Genomic DNA, 14,762 nt, shown 5'->3' on the forward strand with positions numbered 1-14,762 from the left:
CCAGTTTTTGATTCTGTCATCTGCAGTGACATAAGGAGGAAAATACTGTGAACTACCTTATATATCTTAGCAGCTTCTACCTTTAACTGGGTGCCATACTCAGGTACTCAAAGATATAGTATTTTTCATGATGATAAAAATATTTTCTATAGATTCAGCTGAAGTGAAAGATGTGATCTGTAGAAACTCTGATGTTTTAAATACTTTAAAAAAAATAACCTATTTCAGAAATGTCAGTGGACATTTATTCATGAAAACACCTGCTTAAGTAATTTAGCAACAGCACAGTATGTGTTTTAGGCCCTTTTAAACTTGGTGGTAATGATACATTATTAACCCAGCAAGACTGTAAAAGCCTTGAGTACAGCAACAAGATTTTTTTTGGATCATGGTAACTTTTTAAAATGAAAATAAGAGAAAGAAAGGCTTACTGGTACAGACTGTACTTAACAGAACAGAACAGAACAGTCTGGTTTAATTCGAAAAAACCTTTAAGCTAACTGATAATTATGTAAAATTTCAAGGTATACTATATGTGCTTGTGATTCATGAGTTCCTATGATTGTGTAATCAATGAGCATCTAACCAAAGATTTTATATACTTTATTAAATATTTTATAACTCTAGTAACCTACAGAGTCTATTATGGCCCTTTTTTTTCACTTTATTTTTTACAATATTATCCTTTGTTGATAAATTCTTATTTATTTATTTATTTATTTGTGAGAGGAGGGGAGATAGTGAGGCAGACTCCTGCATGTGCCCTGACCAGGACCCACCTGGCAACCCCATCTGTGGCTGATGCTCAAGTACTGAGCTATTTTTAGCACCTGAGGCTGATGCACTCCAGCTGCACCATCCTCAGCTCCTGGGGCCACACTCTAGCCAATCAAGCCACTGCCTGTGGGAGGGGAAGAGGTATGGTGGGAGAAGCAGATGGTTGCCTCTCCTGTGTGCCTGGGCTAGGAATCAAACCCGGGACATCCATACACTGGGCCAACACTCTCTTCACTGAGTCACTGGCCAGGGCCAAATTCTTTGGTTTTTGATTTCAGAGATTTGGAGACCTGTTTTTCTTTATTCTAAATTACATATATATTTGTAATTTTTCCATTGTACACAGGAAAAAATACATTCTGCTTATTATTTTTTTTATTTAAAGATAACAACAGTGGACCCTTGTGAGGTAAAACGGGTGCACACAGCTATTTCCTAAGATAGAAGACTCCCCTGGGTCTCAGTGGAAGCAAAATTATCTAACTGACCCAAAGGTAGATAAATCGCCTAGGGGAAGGGACCAAAATGTTACATAAGTCCCAGTAAGCATCCTCATGGTCCCCCTTGCTGAGATACTAAGCTTATATTAAAACCAGCTGCCTGACCTGTGGTGGCGCAGTGGATAAAGCATCGACCTGGATGCTGAGGTTGCTGGTTTGAAACCCCAGGCTTGACTGGTCAAGGCACATGTGAGAAACTGGGAGTGGATGCTGCCTGCTCTTCCCACCCCCCCATCTCTCTCTCTCCCTCCCTCCTCTCTCTTAAAAAAAAATGCCCTGGCCTATTGGTTAGAGCATCGTCCTGAAGCATGGAGGTTGCTGGTGTGATTCCCAGTCAGGGCATATACAGGAACAAACAGTTCCTGTCTTTCTCTTCTCTCGCTAAAATCAACAAATAAAAGTAAAAACTAAACAAACAAACAGCCCTCCCCCAAAAACCCCCCAGCTACTTACTAGCAGTTATCAGGGTAAAAAGCAAGGCTGGGGACCCTCCTGCCCAATTTAATTTCACACATCTGCTTTAAGTACTTAACAGTATTATGTGGAGGGGTGGAGGGAGGGAGAGGCCGGGGTAGAGAGGAGGGAGTACGGGATCTCCTCTGAAAGGCTTTTCAGATACAAATGCAATTATGAAAGAAAAACACTTATAGGATTGCCTTTAAAAGAACTTAAACTGTGTATAATGCCCAACAGCCTAAACAAACCAAAAAGACAAATGACAGAATAAAAAATATTTTACAAAATATACAATAAAAGCATCAAGTTTTAATATAAAGAGCTCCTATAAAGTAAAAAAGGACATATAATCAAGCAGAAAAAATGGACAAAAGGCCATGAAGAGACAAAACACTATATATCTATCTTACCATATCCATTTTCATATACTACATATATATATAAATGGCTAATATAGGAAATATTTAACTTCATGAGGAGGATAAAGGGGGTATAATGGGGGGGCACATGGTTGGGGGGTGAGGGTGTTATACTGAGTGGGACACTCGAATCCATGTTAACACAATAAATTAAAATTAATTTAAAAAAAGAAAATATTTAACTTCAGTAGTAATAAAAAGACCTGCAAACGTTGAAGCAATAAGATGAAATGTTTTAGCTGTTAACTTGGTAAAAATGATAAAGAGGCTTTCAGGCAGAAAAACAGGTACTTCTTTGATACAACCTTTCTGGAAGGCAATTTTCTAACAGTCTTTAAAATGTGCGTTCTGCCCTGGCCAGTTGTCTCAGTGGTAGAGCATTGGCCTGGCGTGTGGATGTCCTAGGTTCGATTCCCAGTCAGAGTACATAGGAAAAGCGACCATCTGCTTCTCTACCCCTCTGCCTCTCCCTTCTCTCTCTGTATCTATCTCTTTCCCCTCCTTCTGTCATGGCTCAGCTGGAGCAATCTGGCCCCAGGCACTGAGCATGGCTCCATGGCCTTGCCTCAGATGCTAAAATAGCTCGGTTGCTGAGCAACAGAGCAATGACCCCAGATGGGCAGAGCATCACCCCATAGGGGACTTGCTGGGTGGCTGGTCAGGGTGTATGCAGGAGTCTGTCTCTCTGTCTCCCTGCTTCTCACTTAAGAAAAATAACAACAACAAAAAAATGCATTCTATTATTTAGGTATTTATCCGAAAGAAAGCATTATGGATGTGTGCAAAGATTTAGCTACGAGGATGTTCAATGAAGCTTTCTGCAGTAGTGGCAAACTGGAAACAACTTAAACGTCCAGCAATAGAGAAGGAAATAAACAGATTCGAGCTTGTACGTCATAATAGACTTATTGTGCAACCATGTACAATATGATGGCACAGAACAGTAGTCCTTAACCAGTGGGTATTAACCAGGTTGACCCATGGAACTTTAAGATTTACTCACATAAAAAAAATCCTCATGTTATATTAAGAAAATGCAAATAAAAATTTTTTTTAGAAAAAACAGAAAAAGCACATTATTATAAAGGCAGCGGCTCTGGCCGGATGGCTCGGTCGGTGGCAGTGCTGTCCTGGTGCAGCAAAGCTTGCTGGCTCGATCCCGGGTCAAGGCACACACAGAAGCAGGTCGAGGTTTCTGTCTCTCCCTTCCTCTTACTAAAATCAATAAATCAATAAAGAAGAAGGGGCAGAAGATGAAAGAGAAAAAGAAAAAGAATACATGTCCTTCCTTGTTCTATATTATGGCAGACTAAGCGACTTGTCCTCAGGGACTTGACTGAAGAGAATTTTAAAGCTAGATAAAATATGAAAAGGAAAAGATTGCATATGCCCAAACAGAGGAAAGACTAGACGGCTCTACCTCAACATGTTACTGGTGGTATTTCCAATGACGAAATTATAGGCTATTTTCCTTTTTTCTCTGTCATTTTCTCCTACCAAATGGCTACAATTAATATATATGATTTTTCTCACTGGATGAACAAAAATGTAAACATTTCCCTTTAAGTCACAAGGCACATTCAGGAAGGAAATGTCTGATCAAACAGAGGAGTTCAAGGGTTGTAAACAAAGCTTTATGTATCTGTTCCTGAAGGAGTCTTTCTCTTAGTTGTTCTAAATTCCCTTTATTATGTCCCTACTAAGTTTCAGCTACACCAAAGTTTATTTGTGATTACAAAAAAGAAGATTAAAACCCTGGCCAGGTAGCTTAGTTGGTTCGAGTGTCATCCTGATACACCAAGGTTGCAGGTTCGATCCCAGTCAGGGCACATACAAGAAGCAACCAATGAATGCATAAATAAGTGGCACAACAAATTGATGGTTTCTCTCTCTCTCTCTAAAAATCAATCAATCAATAAAATTTAAAAGAAGATTCAGGTCAAGAAAATGAGCATTGACTGGAAGTTAACCTTTGTGCATTATGGCAGCTGTCATCTCTTAGGTGCCCAGGCAAGGCGATCTGACAGTGGCTAACACACCCACCCCAAGCTGCCCAGTCAGGCTACTTAAACAAAAGGAACACAACCTACCTCTCCTATAGGTGGCTCCACCGTGGCTGCTGCCTCCTCAAGCAGACCGCTGCCTGAGGACCTGTTTGCACTGAGTTGGCCCAGTGATACTGCCTTCAACAACCCACTCATCTTCTTCCTTGTTTCCTCCTTTGCTAGAGCCAGCTCTCTCTCCAGGATCTCTGCATGATGCCAACGCTGCCATTCTGTAAAGCGGTGCTGGAGAACTTGTTTCCGGTTATATTCAGTGGCCAGTTGTTGTTTTCTAAGCAACAAAGTACTTCCATTAAAAAAAAAAAAAAGAAGCAATTTATGGCTTGCTTCTTGGTAATATAAATGAAACACAAGTCCAGGGGAGTCCCAGAAATGCTCCACATAGCTGCAGCTTATCCTTTTATTTCAACTAAATAAAATTGCTTTGAAAAATTCCCCGGTGCAAAGGGTCTGCTCATAGGCGGCACTGGCACCTCAGTACATTACCTCAGAAGAAAGAATAACTGTTCTGTTCTATCATGTCACAAAGACAGATCACATTTTTTGATTACCATAAAATAGTTTCTGAGAGTTTTTGGAGGGGAAGGAACAAAAAGAATCAGTATATAAATAACTGCTTTTTAAAAGATGAATGCCTGAGGGAGATATCCAGCTATGCTTGGAAATAGAAGGAAGACAGTAGTTTGGGAGAAACAGAAAGAAACAAAACATAAGTGAACTGTCAGCAAGTTAGTATAAGACTTATAAAACTATGAAATTGTGAAGGTAGATCTTAGTAAAGGAGGGCTTAGTCATGGAAAGCTTCTCTAAAAAGGACTCATTTATAGACCTTTAAACAAAATGAATGAAGGACTGCGTTACTGCTATACACTAGATGTGTGAAAGGCAAAGACAGGCACTTGCTCTCATGAAACTCATTCAGTCTACTAGGGGTTCAGGTTTGTCCTCTTCTAAGGAAAAGATGCTTTTGATCCCTGGAAACTTCATGAATGTTAGGGGATGTGACTGATTTGAGTTAGGAACTGCTAGCTACATTCCTTCCCAAAGGGAATCTCCATTAGGAGACACTTTGGAAGAGGCCAGTTGAGAATTCAAGCATCGAGTTCTCTGAGCTCTATCTATAAATGGATGATTGCTGTCCCTGAAAAAGTGAGGTACAGAGCTTGGAACTTATGTCGCATCAGGGGTCAGTTTTGAAGTTTAAAACCTAAAATTGTTTAGATACCTACTTGATTTTATCTCATCGAGGGAATCAAATAAGTTCTCTATGACACTATTAGCATATCCATTTCTGTTAGATAAACATAATGCTTAACTCTCCTCATGGACTTTTAGGGGGTCATACAAAAAAATCAGTTCTTAAGTCAATGTGTCAGGAGAACATTTCTATAGTTCTTAAATACTTAAGTGACTTTGAAACTTTTTTGACTGCTACCTACAGTAAGAAAAAATGCTATACTGTGTTTCAATATGCAAGTTTATATGTGCATGTGCACATGTATGGAACAAACTATGTATGACTGAAATACTAGTTTTACCAAGCAATGTTTACCCTATCACCAGAGACGCACTTGAAGACTTCTGTTCTAATATGTTCTGTTTCTTTTTTTTTTTCTGAAGCTAGAAACGGGGAGAGACAGTCAGACAGACTCCTGCATGCGCCCGACCAGGATCCACCCGGCAAGCCCACCAGGGGCGATGCTCTGTCCACCAGGGGGCGATGCTCTGCCCCTCTGGGGTGTCGCTCTGCCACAACCAGAGCCACTCTAGCGCCTGGGGCAGAGGCCAAGGAGCCATCCCCAGTGCCCGGGCCATCTTTGCTCCAATGGAGCCTTGGCTGGGGGAGGGGAAGAGAGAGACAGAGAGGAAGGAGGGGGGGTGGAGAAGCAAATGGGCGCTTCTCCTATGTGCCCTGGCCGGGAATCGAACCCGGGTCCCCCACACGCCAGGCTGACGCTCTACCGCTGAGCCAACCGGCCAGGGCCTGTTCTGTTTCTTTAAAAAGAAAAAAACTCATCTTGAGACTGATTTCAGGACCCACTAATGGGTTAAAACTCTTAGTTTGAAAAAAACTATTCTAGAGTTACAGACTTTAACCTATGTCAGGGGAATTGGATAAAATAACCAATTAGTAAGGGTAAAGTCAACTAAAATAATGAATTTCAGAAAAAATACTAATAGCAACTCTGTTAACAGCATTTTTCCTTATATTTGTTTCTTTCTAATGAATTAATAATAGGTATTCAATAAATACTTGGTGATTGGTGGTTTTTGTAATGAAAGTACAATAAAGGTGGTGATAAACACTTGTATATTATTTTACTTTGATGATAATAAATTATCTAATGTGAGACTGAATAACCTTGAAATGAAAATTTTTTTCTTTCCTTCTTTTCCAAATGAGAGGAGGGGAGACAGAGATAGACTCCCGTATGCACCCTGACCGGGATCCACCCGGCAACCCCAGTCTGGGGCTGATGCTCTGTCCATCTGGGGCCATGCTTGCAACTGAGCTATTTTTAGCACCTGAGGTAGAGGCTCCACGGAGTCATCCTCAGCACCTGGAGCCAATGTGCTCAAACCAATCAAACCATGGCTGTGGGAGGAGAAGAGGGAGAGGGAGAGAAAGAGAAAGGGGGGGGGGAGGGAGAGAAGTAGATGGTCGCTTCTCTAGTGTGCCCTGACAGGGAATGGAACTTGGAACATCTACACGCCAGGCCAACACTCTACCACTGAGCCAATTGGCCAGGGCCATTGAAATAAAAATTTTAGAGAAAATAAGAATAATAAATCAGATAGCAACATAGGTAAGAACAAAGCTTCAAAAATCCTATAGCATTTTACTTAATTAACTAAAATCACAAATTTCCATAGGAGAGAGGATGTACATTGCTCTGATTAATGTGAAATTCGATTTACACCAATATTCTTAGGAAGGAGGGGGTGTAAAATTAACCTGATGTGTTAATTTTATGTTTTTAGAGCATAAACAGCCAAAACAACACCGAGGTTTTGACTGTCAGGGAAGAGATTATTTGGACACCGTGAAAGTACAAAGAGGAAAATATTTTGTCAGTATAACAATGATGCAAACAGCTGCATTTGGGATGGGTGGCTTCCATGGGAATAGGAATGAAAAAAAAGCTAATCTATTCAACAATGCACCAGGTAGCCTTCATGGAAAAAGGGGAGGATAGCACAGTTCTGTTTTAGAGCTTTAAAGTGAGCCAGACAGTGCAAGTCGTGTCCTGCCTCTCCAACACACATATTAGGACTTCTATCAGCTTCAGATGCCATTCAGTTTCTGGCCTCTCACCTGGATATCCAGGTGAGCATGGAGGGAATGGTGTTGAGAACACAGCTGTGTTAGGCTTGCTCACTGGTTTCCCGCTGCAAGCACTTTGTACGATTAGTGTGTGAGCACGTGACAGGAAGCCACGTGTGTGTCTCTATAAAAAGCTATGGGTGCTTTCCCTTGGGGGAGAGTCTCCTAGATTGCTCTCCTGCCACCTCGAGTGAGGTTCCCTGAGTCCCTCAGCCGCTATTTTGAGGGCCGGTGTTTCTGATCCCTTGCCCTCCACTGGGAAAAGTGGTTTTCTTTAGCTTATTCGCTTGCTCATCTCTGTGAGCATCCAATAGACGAGAATGGCCCAACGCTTTCTGGCTCCACAGTTCCTCTACCGACTGCCTGAATCCAATGTGAGCCGGCCTGGCCTTGGCCACTGGCATTACAAAGGGCAATCTAACATGATTAACAGAGGTGCTCCATAAATGTCTGCCCAAAAGAATGCTGGGAATGGGAACTAACTAACACCCTCAATCCCACAGACATTTCTTGGTTTCGGCTTGCAGCAGTTACCTTTGAGCTTTTTTCTTCACCTTTAATATCCCAACCTCCTTTGAACAAAATCACTCAATTTAATATCCTCAACCAATCTGTAGACCAAAGAACAAGATGTAGAGAGCCAGGGACTTGTAGGAAAGCAGAACAAAGTATGACTTGTGTCTAACAAATCCTTTCTTCACATATGTTTCTAGCAGGACTTGTCATTTTTCAATTACTGTTCTTTTTATCTGCAACCATCCAAAGTAAATTACAATATAAGTGAAAAACATGGTTTTCTGAGGGAACCATCACCTGGATGCACTTAACATAGAAGTTTTGTGGTACAGAAAAAAGTATCGGACTCAGAATCAAAAAGACCAGGATCTAGTCCTAGACTAGCCACTCTTAACTTTATGACCTTGAGCGAACTGTTTACCCTCTCGGGGCCTTACTTTCATCATCTGTAATGAGGAGGTGGATCAGATAACCCTTGAGGTGACTTCTTTAAAATATTTTTGCTATAAAGTTTTGTAGTCAAATATTATTATAAATTAAATATTTTCTATGTCTTTCAGTTTTAAAAAAATGTAGTACCCATTCTGAACATTTAAAAATGGACATCTGGAAAAAACTTCTAGATATGAGACAGAAAGTTAGGATACTTGAAAAAAATTGGCACATGATGCTATTATGAAATCTTCATGGCCCTGGCCAGCGGTTCAGTGAATAGAGCGTTGGCCCAGCATAAGGACATCCGAATTTGATTCTGGTCAGGGCACATGAAAGGTGACTATGTCCCCCGTCTCTCCCTCTTCCCCTCCCATAGCCAGTGGTTCGAATGATTCAAGTGTAGTCTCAGGTGCTGAGGACAGCTCGGGTGATCCAGTGCCTCAGCTTCAGGTGCTAAAAACAGCTCAGTACTCTGGCATCGACCCCAGGTGGGGTTGCCGGGTGGAGCACAGTCAGGGTGCATATGGCAGTCTGCCTCACTATCTCCCCTCCTCTCACCTAAAAAAAAAAAAAAAAGAAAGAAAGAAACCTTCATTTAGTGTTTTTATATTTAAACAGTTTAATTAGAATGGAATCTCAAGTTTTTTAGATATTTCTTCTACTAGTTTTTTCTGGCATGTAAATTTCACAGGCCACTTTTAACTTTAACATACTAGTTTCTACTCCTTTTTGCCCGCACTCATGTTGCTTCCCTCTCACAACACCTCCAGTTTCCCTTCTTAATCCAACACACTCCTTTTAGCCATTCCTTTCTCAGTTAGACTATCATCCAATCCCTTATATCAATCATTAGGTCCTGAGAATTTAGAAATGAATTATGGAAGAGTTCTCTATGTTGACTTTTTTTGTTTTTAATTGAAGATTTCCCCCAGCATACTGTAAAAAGTAAAATTGACCACATCATCCTCCTGCTTAAAAATCTTCAAGAATTTACCTTTATTTACAAAAGAATATCTAAACTCCTTGTCTGAGCATTTTAAGGTCTTTTGTAAGTTGATGAACTTTACAACAATATCCTTGATGATCTCCAGCCATCAGGACGTCTATACTCTGTGCCATCACCTCATTTCCCAGTTTCCGCTCAGGAGCATCCTACTTACTGCGCAGAGCCCCACTCAAAGCCCCACCTTCTTGACGAGAGCTTTCCTGGCCCTCTGCAGAGCCTCCTCAGTCACAGCGCCTCTTCCCTCTGCGAGGGTCCCTCAGAAGGGAATGCATTACTCAGTTTATAATGCTGTTCAACATCTCTGCTGTTTCTAGATCTTGTTTCCCCACAAAACTGTGAGTTCTTTGAAGTCAAGGGGCCATGCATGAGTCTCCTATGTATCCTTCCCAGGGCCTAACGTTGTCATAAGGTTGTGTAATTCCAGGGGTGCTATTCTCTTCCACATAACAATGTTTTCATATACTGTTCATTTACTTTTTCACCCTGAATGAATAACAGAGTTCCTGGCATAGAAGTGAGCAAACATAAAAACATAAACTGCCCTCTCTCAAAGAAACAAATGCTTCCTTCTACATCTATAATTTTGGTTCCAGAATGCAAAGTTAAGTCCTGTCTGGGTAGCTCAGTTGGTTAGAGAGTCATCTGGATATGCCAAGGCTGTGGGTTCAATCCCCAGTCAGGGCACATACAAGAATCAATCAATGAATGCATAAATAAGCGGAACAACAAATCAGTGCACCTTTCTCTCACTCCCTTCTTTTCCCTCCAAAATCAATAAACCAATAAAAAATAAAAACAATATATAAGAGTTGAACTTTAAAAAAATGCAGAATTAAACTTGAAAATGAACAGAACAAAATATATTTAATTTTAAGATGATAGAGCAAAAACAGTTTTATTTGAAGACAAACTGTCATTCACAAGAATAAAAAGGAGTTGATATAAATGTGTCAACACCTCTCTGTAGGATGAAGAACAGAAGAAGGGGGGAATGGGAGGAATCAAGTCACTTTTGGCAGGTCTGCCCTCCCAGATGGATGTTCCCTGTGTCCCTAATTAATATTCTATGTGCAGACAGTGATTTCAATGTGAATTACTGGCATATAAACCAAATTCTGTCTTCTGAATTGTAAGATGGTCCAAGTGCAATGCTACTATATAAGAGGACAAGAGAAAAAGCAAAATACTTGCTTCCTTTAAAAAAGGAAGCATGCACATTAGTATGTTTTATTTAATTTTATTTACTGATTTTAAGGAGAGAGGACGGGAGAGAGACACACAGAAACATCAGTCTGTTCCTGTATGTGCCCTGATCAGGGATCGAACACACAACCTGTGTGTCAGGATGATGCCCCAACCAACTAAGCCATCTGGCCAGGGCTGCACATTAGTATATTTTAATCAAATCATTTTTTGCTTCTAATTTGCAGTGAAAATTTTCTAGTTTGGGATACAACATAAGAAAACAGTGATTACCACATTTTATAAGCAGATGAGATGATTCTAGTGAGCAGTGTTTTTAGAATTCATTTCTGGGTTCTTCAGGAAGAAAGGTGTCTTAGACAAATACAGTAGCCCAGTGGTTGGCAAACTGCGGCTCGCGAGCCACATGCGGCTCTTTGACCCCTTGAGTGTGGCTCTCCCACAAAATACCACGTGCGGGTGCTACCTCGATAAGGAATGTACCTACCTATACAGGTCAAGTTTAAAAAATTTAACTCTCGAAAGAAATTTCAATCGTTGTACTGTTGATATTTGGCTCTGCTGACTAATGAGTTTGCCGACCACTGCCCTAGAAGGATTTCCACAGTATAAGTGATAGTACCTGTTTTCTTCTCTAAGGTCATTTTCCATGGCGTGTGTCTCCCGCTGCAGCCTCTGAGATCTTGTGTAGTCTCTCCAGGCCCTCAGGACCTTCAGTTGAAACTTCCAGTCAGACAGGGCCCCAGCTTGCCCCAGCTTGATCCTGTGATCAAGAATCAGCTGGTGCCAGGCAGAGAAGTAGCGTTTTTGACACTGCAATAGGACATTTGAAAAAAATCAACACTTATCAATGCTAGTGTTTCTAGATTTCTCTCCTCAGATTTCCCCCTCACAGTTTTTCTAACAAAACTAGAACTGTTGTCTTGATGGAAGGGGAACAGACCAGGCACAACTGCTTTGTGTTAATAATGACAAGAAACATTCAAGTCGGGCAGCTGAGGCACTCTCAGTCTCATGACAACTAAATCACACAATTCTCACTGCAAAGCGCCAGTCCTGTGGGGAGCCTGAGTAGCAGTCACACCTAAGATCTAAGTTAAAGGGCTCGTTTGAGACACTTGAAAGACCTGTTTCCAATAAGATTTCCCCTGCCAGGCTGTCTTAGATTTTAAAACACTAACCATTTAATTCATTTCTGTTACCAAATTTTGCTGATGTCCTGCACAAACATTGGAGATCCCATAAAAATGGAATGGGTTCTCTGGTCCCTGGGAATAAGACAGCTAAAAACAATAGCTTCATCTGGGCTACCACTAACTATGTTAGGGCCGTGGTTGAGCAGGCCTAGAGAGACTAGTACTCAGGCTGCTTACAATCTTCCATTATAGGCATGTGACAACAGATGAGATGAGGTCTACTGACCCTTAAGGATGTCCCAGAGAAGTACTCACGGCCCTAGTCTTAAGAGAATCTCTGAAATCGAGCCCTTGTCTATATCTTATATATTCACAGCAAACTTGATGTTCCCAGTACATCAAATTACTTTCATCTCGTGACCTTACACCAACCATACTGTTCCCCACTTTTCTATCTATGGTCATCTTAATTTCAACATTCTTTTCTGCCCTCTCTCTACCTACTTCTTAGGAGTCACTTCTCTTGGGAGCCTTCCTCTTAGCAACCACTCCCTCCAAACGTCAGTGCTCTTCTGCTGTGTTCCAGAGCACCCTATGCTTTCTTCAGTCAAGACACTCGACATACTGTATTATAGCCACCTATTTACTGGTTTCCACTAGACTGTGAGCCTCTGGAAGGAAGGCCTGGGTCCCACAAATGGGAATTGAAAATCTGGGAAGGTCACCGAGTGTGAGAGCACTGAACTAACCAGTAACCTCATAGGAAGTGTCTTTGTGTTGAGCAAAGCTCACCAGCTTGGACCCAAGGTTGCTGGTTCGAGCAAGGGGTTACTTGGTCTGCTGAAGGCCCGCGGTCAAGGCACATATGAGAAAGCAATCAATGAACAACTAAGGTGTTGCAACGAAGTGTCTTTGAGGGAGATATGAGGAATGCCTGATGACCAGCATCAAGAATTTGGTAGCCTTACCAGGGTCAGCTGATTTACTGCTTCTTTCTTTACGAAAATACTTACCTTTCACTCGTTCAACATTTGGTAAACACTCACCACAGTGTTTGAATTTTGGATCTCTGAACAAAGTTGTTTAAGATATAGATTTTGAGATGTCATCGGGAGAGAGAATACAGAAATTAGAAGACCAATAATAGAAGGGAGCATATGCTAGAATTTTCAGAAATAGGCCATTTGGCCAGAAATATTTTCTATGTAGGAAACCAGTTATATTCCCATTTAGACAAACTATAAAATCTATTTCCCATCATGAGAAACTATGGAAAACTTTTAAAAAGCCCTTGTTCCCTTTCTATTATGTCAAATGAGAGCACATTTTCTGGACCTTTACCTCAGATTCCAGGGAAGGAGGGAGAGAAAAAGGGTGGGAGAGAGGAACGGAAGATGAGAGATGTGCAAAATATATGATATCCTTTAGTCAAAACAAGGAAAAGACAGCGGCCAGGTTGAGGGGGTATGCTTTTGGCATTAAAATCTGTTTATTTAATCCCACAAAATATAGCATGAAAAAAATAAGAGTGTTCACTATGTGCCATAGTCAAAAGAAAATATCCTCTATTTACCAGATTCATATAAAAGATTCCTCTTGAATGACTTGATTTTTAACTTCTGGAATATTTCTAATGCTGAAATAGCATAAGAATAATCTACTTTGACAGTAACACTATATTAATAGTGTCCTACTTGGATTTCTATATTCCTTTCCTCTGTAAAGGTCAAAGCACCTTATATGTACTGTTTTATAAATTCATAGACCATCATTACAAAATGGAGACTGCAGATACCATTATAATTTACTGTTGGGCAAATGAGTTTGTAAAATCTGTGTTGGGTTTGCTCACTTTTATTGTTAAAAATGGTGCTGGGTAGTACCAGGTATATGATCTTTGAAATTGCAAATTACCTTCCTGCTTGGGAAAGGCCATTGTTATGCTAATGTGTGCTGCAGGAGACATTTTGGAACCAAAAAAGTTTTAAAAGAAAAGAAGGAGAAGAAGGAAGCCATTTTTGCAGATGAGAGCAGAGAGAAGGCAGAGTGCTAAAGGAGAAGCCAAGATGGCAGGGAAAGAGAGAGCTCTAAGCCAGTTTTGCAGAGAAAGAAGCCATGTTGGCAGATGAGGAACCAGAGGTGAGAGGCTTTGAGACTGGTGGGGCCTTTGATTCTAGGAGAAACCGGAGAAGATTTTCCTGGTTGTGGAACCGGAAAATTTGTCAGTGGCTTTGGGAGCCCTGTGTGTGTGTTTGTTCATTGGCCAGAGCAAGTCTTGAATAAAGGAATGGCCCAACATTTTTTGGCTCCACTGTTTTCTTTCTTTCTCTCTCTCTCTCTCTCTCTCTCTCTCTCTCTCTTTCTTTCTTTCTTTCTTTCTTTGTATTTTTCTGAAGTTGGAAATGGGGAGGCAGTTAGACAAACTCCTGCATGCGCCCAACCAGGATCCACCCTGCATGCCCACCAGGGGCCTTGCTCTGTTGCAACCAGAGCCATTCTAGCGCCTGAGGCAGAGGCCACAGAGCCATTCTCAGCGCTGGGGCCAACTTTGCTCCAATGGAGCCTTGGCTGCGGGAGGGGAAGAGAGAGACAGAGAGGAAGGAGAGGGGAAGGGGCGGAGAAGCAGATAGGCGCCTCTCCTGTGTGCCCTGGCCGGGAATCAAACCCAGGACTCCTGCACGCCAGGCCAACACTCTACCACTGAGCCAACCAGCCAGGGCTCCACTGTTTCTTTACCACCTACCCAAATCTAATGGGAACCTGCATGTGAATGGCCACGACCCTGATGGTAGCGACTACTGGCCATACATTTATCTTATCAAGTGAAACTTCAAGTAAAGAAGGGCTACTGACTAAATTCACACAGTAAAGGGTTAGTGGTACACCAAAGGCTAAAAGTGAACCATTCTGGCATCATGACCCTAAT

General features: G+C 41.4%; 1 protein-coding gene across 5 annotated transcripts in view; it reads right to left on the minus strand.

The window, feature by feature from the left end:
• Positions 1–14,762, minus strand: part of CCDC191 (coiled-coil domain containing 191) — an 83,281-nt gene that overhangs the window by 25,419 nt on the left and 43,100 nt on the right. For 4 of the 5 annotated variants that reach the window (XM_066241456.1, XM_066241455.1, XM_066241453.1 and 1 more), the window contains 2 exons: positions 11,323–11,513; positions 4,243–4,501 (listed from right to left, as the gene is read on the minus strand). In XM_066241456.1, the coding sequence (XP_066097553.1) occupies positions 4,243–4,501; positions 11,323–11,513 (450 nt within the window). The remainder of the gene's footprint in view (positions 1–4,242; positions 4,502–11,322; positions 11,514–14,762) is intronic. The other variant, XM_066241454.1, reaches the window with a different exon arrangement.

This window comes from Saccopteryx bilineata, chromosome 8, assembly GCF_036850765.1.
Source record: "Saccopteryx bilineata isolate mSacBil1 chromosome 8, mSacBil1_pri_phased_curated, whole genome shotgun sequence".
Lineage (NCBI taxonomy): Eukaryota > Metazoa > Chordata > Mammalia > Chiroptera > Emballonuridae > Saccopteryx > Saccopteryx bilineata.